Source organism: Oncorhynchus keta, chromosome 6 (genome assembly GCF_023373465.1).
Source record: "Oncorhynchus keta strain PuntledgeMale-10-30-2019 chromosome 6, Oket_V2, whole genome shotgun sequence".
Lineage (NCBI taxonomy): Eukaryota > Metazoa > Chordata > Actinopteri > Salmoniformes > Salmonidae > Oncorhynchus > Oncorhynchus keta.
The window spans coordinates 23,575,630-23,582,330 of NC_068426.1; the positions used below are offsets into that span (position 1 = coordinate 23,575,630).

General features: G+C 41.1%; 1 protein-coding gene across 1 annotated transcript; it reads right to left on the minus strand.

Moving 5' to 3' along the window:
- Positions 1 to 1,949: 1,949 nt before the first annotated feature.
- On the minus strand, positions 1,950 to 5,531 carry LOC118385269 (endothelial differentiation-related factor 1 homolog). The gene is made up of 5 exons (XM_035772259.2): positions 5,295 to 5,531; positions 4,792 to 4,843; positions 4,486 to 4,646; positions 2,684 to 2,777; positions 1,950 to 2,528 (listed from the first exon to the last, which is right to left on the minus strand). The coding sequence occupies exons 1-5, from the start codon at positions 5,370 to 5,372 to the stop codon at positions 2,467 to 2,469; spliced, it is 447 nt and encodes a 148-aa protein (XP_035628152.1). The 5' UTR covers positions 5,373 to 5,531; the 3' UTR covers positions 1,950 to 2,466.
- Positions 5,532 to 6,701: the final 1,170 nt, after the last annotated feature.

Genomic DNA, 6,701 nt, shown 5'->3' on the forward strand with positions numbered 1-6,701 from the left:
TTGGTTAAGAGGCTTAGGAGATCTTATACGTTTTGTTTTATGAGTTACAATTATATATATTGTTTTAATTACGCAGGGCCAATTGTGCACCACCCTATACATTGTTAGTTAAGATGACCTTTATGAATTATGTAGCCTTGATGTGCTTTTTTTTCGATTACACAAATGCTCCAAAATTCACAATGTGACAGTTGATGAAGATTATCTCAAAGAATAAAATGTATAAGATCTCCATTCATTTTCCCATAGGCTTTGACCAATGAACCATGGCGGAGTTAGTGCCTACAAAAAAAAACAGCATTTGTTTGCTATCTATAGCCTGTCGGTGTAACCGGTGTGAAATGGCTAGCTAGGCAGGCTAGTAGCATTTCAATCGGTGACAACACTTTCTCTGAGACCTTGGAAGTAGTTGATTCCCTTGCTCTGCAAGGACAGCAGCTTTTGTGGAGCGATAGGCAACGAATACTTTTGAGGTTGAATGGTTCAAGCCCAGGTTGGGGCGAGGGGGTATTCAACTCTTACCAGTGGAGAATGGTGGTAGGAGTTATAGGAGGATGGGCTCATTGTAATGGCTGGAATGGAATAAATGGAATGCTATCAACGTGGAAACCACCACCTTCCATTCCAGACATTACAATGAGCCCATCCTCTTAAAGCTTCTCCCACCAGCCTCCACTGACTCTTACCATACGAGGTCCAGAGCCTGCTGGTTTTCTGTTCTACCTAATAATTAATTGCACCCACCTGGTGTCCCAGGTCTAAATCAGTCCCTGATTACAGGTGAACAACAAAAAAATGGTCCAGAGTTGAGTTAAGGGCCTACTGTCTAGGTTCCCATCCCTCTGCATTATAGAGTGGCACTGGCAGGGCTGCCGTTTGTCTGAAAACAAATCAAGGACTGGCATTATAAGCCACCTAAGCCAAATGATGCCTGATCAATATTATTTAGCCTTAAGGTAGGCTCAGTTACCAGGTCATAGAGCAAGATACAATATCAATATTGTCCTTGCTTTTGGCACAACAAGAAATCTAACAATGTTAAATTAAACTAACAATCAGCAGTTGCTACATCCATTTTTGGTCTTAAAAATTATGTACCCATTGATTCTTAAAGAACATAACTTATAAATGCCTCATGAGCTTAATTCAACTTGTGGTACCCATTCAACTTGTGCTTTGTTATTGTTTCTTCTGCTTATTGCCGCTTTACGGGCTCTATTCAATCCGCATTGCAGAAGTTCAGCTTTACAGCATGATTGAAATTTAAAGGCAATGTTCCCGCTTTAGCAGACTGCGTTCACGTTAAACTGCTTATGTCGGCTTAATTGGAAATGACCTTACACCAAATCTGTAACGCTTTAGTTTTACAGATTGAACAGAGCCCTCAATCAGATTTAGCGTGTGTCTAGGTGGAACTGAGTTGAAACCATCAAATCGGTGAGCAGCTGCTCTTGCGATCATTGTCATGAAGCCACTCCCGCGTTAATGTTGAGAACGAGAAAGTGTAGGCTATAGAAAAATCATCCTAATCAAGTTGTAGATGACATCACGTTCCAGTGTTCAAACTTGTAAACAAGGCTGCATTCGATTTCTGTTAATACGACTCCGTACAGCCAATGGCAATATCCACTTTAGGTATAGTGGGGAGCCACTTGCGACAGTTCTAATGCAGTTCAACCTCTATGCGAGCAACATTTTACATCTAACCCATACAACTAATCCATACAAATAGTTTCACTTCCCTTTACTTGGCATAGTGCTTTTGTGCAAACTCATAAAAAAATATTGGTTGTATCAAATGGGTTGTACATTAATTGTAGAACCTGAGTGAGTACAGGGCCAGTGTCAGACTGGTTTTATTCCTGTTAGTAACATAGGACACCAAAATATTTTATTTCAAGGCCTTCTCTAATGTAAAACTGAAGAAAACATTCTAAATAACCATCAGATGACAAGTAGACTGCCAAACTTTATTTTAAATTCAAAACCAAGCTACAGTAGGAGGACATGTTCATATTGTAATGACCTAATATACAATGTGCCTGAAAAGGCCGCAAACAAGCACTTACGAAATGGATAAAGAACATACTCTGAGAAAAAGTAAAATCGATGCACATGGCCGTGGTAAAATTCACTTAGTCTGTTTCAAGCATCCCAAAATAAGTTAATGCCAAAGCAGTAGCGAACAAAATAAAAATTACATTTCACAGCACTTTTGGTTTGCAAGTTTTACAATGCATTCAATCATTGTTTATAAGAAGTATTTTGTGATGACTTGTCAGTATATGCAGCTTGTAACGTGGATCACCAGGTCCTGTAGCAGGACAGGTGGAGATCAGCCCAGGTAGAGGAGGGGGGTGAGGGAGGCGGGGTCATAGCGGAGTAGGGAGGTGGGGATAATGGAAGGGGACGTGGGGATGAAAGTGGGGTACATGGGGAAGGGGGGCTGATTTCGAGGCTTTGTCCTCATTTCTTCTTGGGTTTTGCCTCCAGGGGCAGTCCAATATCTTTCCCGCGCAGTTTCAAACCTGTGAGCAAAAAGTTGCGATGTCAAACAAAAAAAGTACCAATGGTAAAATCCAAAGTACAGATTAATAAGGTGGCATACTACTCCAAGACCTGATTAAACATAGGGGTTGATTAGGAAAAATGTCAGTGTGAGTCTTTCCCAGATTCCACTCACCGATTGCTCTCTCAATCTTTCCCATGACCTGATTGTTGGGAATTGCTTTCCCACACTCATAGTCAGCAATGACCTGAGGCTTCTCATTGATTTTCTGAAAGCCAAAAGAGATGTCAGTAAAAATCTGTGACCTAAAAACATTATTCTATTTAGACCTACAGTGTATTCAGAAAGTATTCAGACCCCTTGACTTTTCCCACATTTTGTTACAGCCTTATTCTAAAATGAATTAAATTGTTTTTCCCCCCTCAATCTACACATAACACCCCATAATGACAAAGCAAAAACGGGTTTAGAATTTTTGCAAATGTATTAAAAAACAGGGTATGACGTTACAAGCTTGGCACACCTGTGTTTGGGGAGTGTTTCTTCACAGCTATTTTCAGGTCTCTCCAGAGATGTTCGATAGGGTTCAAGTCCAGGCTCTGGCTGGGCCACAAGGACATTCAGAGACTTGTCCCAAAGCCACTCCTGCTTTGTCTTAGCTGTATGCTTATGGTCGTTGTCCTGTTAGAAGGTGAATCTTCACCCCAGTCTGGGGTCCTAAGTGCTCTGGAGCAGGTTTTCATCAAGGATCTCTCTGTACTTTGCTCCCTTTATCTTTCCTTTGGTCCTGACTAGTCTCTCAGTCCATGCCGCTGAAAACATCCCCGCAGCATGATGCTGCCACCACCATGTGCCACTGTAGGGATTGTGCCAGGTTTCCTTCAGAGGTGACGCTTGGCATTCCAGCTAAAGAGTTCAATCAGACCAGAGAATCTTGTTCTCATGGTCTAAGAGTCCTTTAGGTATTTTCTTGCAAACTACAAGCCGGTTGTCATGTGCCTTTTACTGAGGAGTGGCTTCCGTCTGGCCACTCTACCATAAAGGCCTGATTAGCGGAGTGCTGCAGAGATGCTTGTCCTTCTGGAAGGCTCTCCCCTCTCCACAGAGGAACTCTGTAAGAGTGACCATTGGGTTCTTCGTCACCTCCCTGACAAAGGCACTTCTCCCCCCGACTGCTCAGTTTGGCCGGGCGGCCAGCTCTAGGAAGAGTCTTGGTGGTTCCAAACTTCTTTAATTGTGTTAAAGAAGTGTTATTGGGGACCATCAATGCTACAGAAATGTTTTGGTAGCCTTCCCCAGATCTGTGCCTTGACACAATCCTGTCTCGGAACTCTACAGACAATTCCCTCGACCTCTCGGCTTGGTGTTTGCTCTGACATGCACTGTCAATTGTAGTATCTTATATAGACTGGTGTGTGCCTTTCCAAATCATGTCCATTTAAATGAATTTACCACAGGTGGACTTAAGAAAACATCTCAAGGACAATCAATGGAAACAGGATGCACCTAAGCTCAATTTCGAGTCAAAGGGCCTGAATGCTTAAAAGTAAATAAAGTATCCATTTTTTACTTTGAATAAATAGGCTACAATTTCTAGAAACCTGTTTTCACTTCGTCATTATGTGGTGTTGTGTGTAGATTGAGGGGAGGGGAGGGGGGGGATAATTTAATCCATTTTAGAATAAGCCTGTAATGTAACAAAATGTGGAAAAAGGGAAGGGGTCTGAATACTTTCCAAATGCACTGTACAGTCAAACTGTTGAAATGTCAATCATCACTGAGGCCATCTCTTTTAAGGTACACATACATTGGAGGCATCTTCAAAGTGTCCTCCCATCCTCATATGTACTGATGTGAAAGTATTGGACATAATTTTCAGCTACACTGTGTTTAGATGAGTGCAGAGGAGACAAGGAAGCCACAGAAATGCACCAATATCTTAATGAGTCATATGGGTTTGCGGTAGCATTACTCACAGTGGCTAGGTCTTTCTGGGTGAGGCCCTTGTTCTGGCGGCCCTGCTGGATGACCTTTCCCACCTCCAGGGAGACCCGCTGGTGCTGCAGCTCCTCCGTCTCACGGTCCAGCTTGGCCGTATTCTTGGTCATCAGGTGCTGCTTGTTCTGCCCTGCAGACCCTGTGGAGACATTCACTGGCATGGTAAGCATAAACAAGCCATAACATAATTTAATTCAGAAATCAATCCTTCATGTCCCAGACTTTCCAGTAGGGGAGTTGGTGGATTGCACCTTGCATGGATTGCTGTATAGAACAAGGCTTACATTTCTTAGTAGTCTCGAGGTCTTCTCCACGTCTCTGTGCAGCTGTGATAGCCTAGACAAAACATGGCATATTATTCAAATGTACTCTACATCGTTCCATAACACAGGGAGATATTTAGTTAGCTTGCACAGCTGACGAGTAGGCCAGGCCAGGGGGGCTGATCCAACACAGAATCAAAACACAGGCTACGAAAAACGCAGAAAATGTTTGATAAAAGTCAAATGCATCGACGTCAGTCAAATGATTAGACGCCAACCCACATAGTTGCTATTTCTGTCCACGTCGACCGTTTTACCGAGCAGGAAACGCCAGGGAGAGGCGAGGTCACAATCAAATCCCCGGGATTTATTTGCAAGCTTCCCTGCCAGTGACAGTGTGCAGCCTACATGGGCTCAGTGGTTTGATGAATTAAATCGCATATTTATTTACAATATATCGTGTTGTTTCTCAGGTTCACATGCTAAGTGGCTAATGCTAGCTGCTCTAGCTAGCAGCTAGCTACCTGCTTAGATTTGGCCTGCGCAGCAGTCGGACCCTTCTTCCTCAAAACCGTCACGGTGTCCCAGTCGCTTTCTGCCATTGTTTCCAGGAATTATTCGATAGCCGTAACGACAATAATTATACAAAAATAAAGCTAACGTTAAATGCCTGGGTATCAAAACGATATCTGGCGACGTAAGGCTACTTCTTTCCTACGCTTGCTTTGACAACAACAACAAACGACGAATTAATAACAAACACCCACGCTTCTTTCAAATCCAAAGCTTTATTCAAAACAACCTCAGATATGGTAACATGGATCTACAGTGACCTCTGCTGTTAAAAAGGAAGTGCTTGAGAACAAAAGAAATGTCAATGATCTATATTTTTTTATTTTTTTTATTGCAGAAACACCTGTATACATACAAGAAGTATACAAAAAGACAATGATACAATATTCAAGGGGTTACAACAAATTACAGATTACACAAATACCTTAAAATATACGCACGTATTGATTGTTTTAACAGCTTTCTTGTTAGAAGAATGTAGAGTGGTCTTAATGTACTGCTAGAATGCCTTATACAAAACATGGATATGTTGTTTTTTTATGAGTGAATTTACATTTATTCATATTTTACATTAGCACAATTAGATTTATGAGGTCAAATGTTTTTTCTTTATACTTATTATAGTTAAGGAAACCGAGCAGCACATTCTCACATAACAAACAAAAGTCATCAAGAATATTAACAATTATAAAACTATGAATATCTTGCCATAATTTCTTTACAAAGAGACAATGTCCAAATAAATGCAAAACTGTTTCTGGATGCTATACACAAAAAATACAGTTAATGTTAATGTCTTTTCTTAGTTTCTTCAGGTAGTGCAGGGTAAAATATTCGTTTTCCAGTCTTCATAGGTTGATGTTACATGTTACCGTAACAACAAAGTAGTAACCCTAACCTTAACCACAGTGTTTACTTTATGCCTAACCATCAATTTTGATCATAGAGCACATTTTTGCTTTCATTCATTTTTTACGATATAGCCAAATTTGACTTATTGGCTGTGGTTATTGTGATAACTTTTTATTGTAATTGCTTGATGTTACAAATGATCCCGTATTCATAATGTAATAGTGGTTGATATTAAGTATCCATACAATGTGCTGTAGCAATATAAACATGGGTGGAGGCTGCTGAGGGGAGGATGGCTCATAATAATGATTGTAATGGAGTCAATTGAATGGTATCAACCACATGGAAATCACTTGTTTGATACCATTCCACTGACTCCATTCCAACCATTATTATGAGTAATCCTCCCCCCAGCAGTCTCCACTGGATTGGGAATTCAGAGGTGGAGTGGAGGAGCCTCTATTTTAAGGTGTAGAGTTAAGATTAGGGTTGAGCCATGCCCTGTC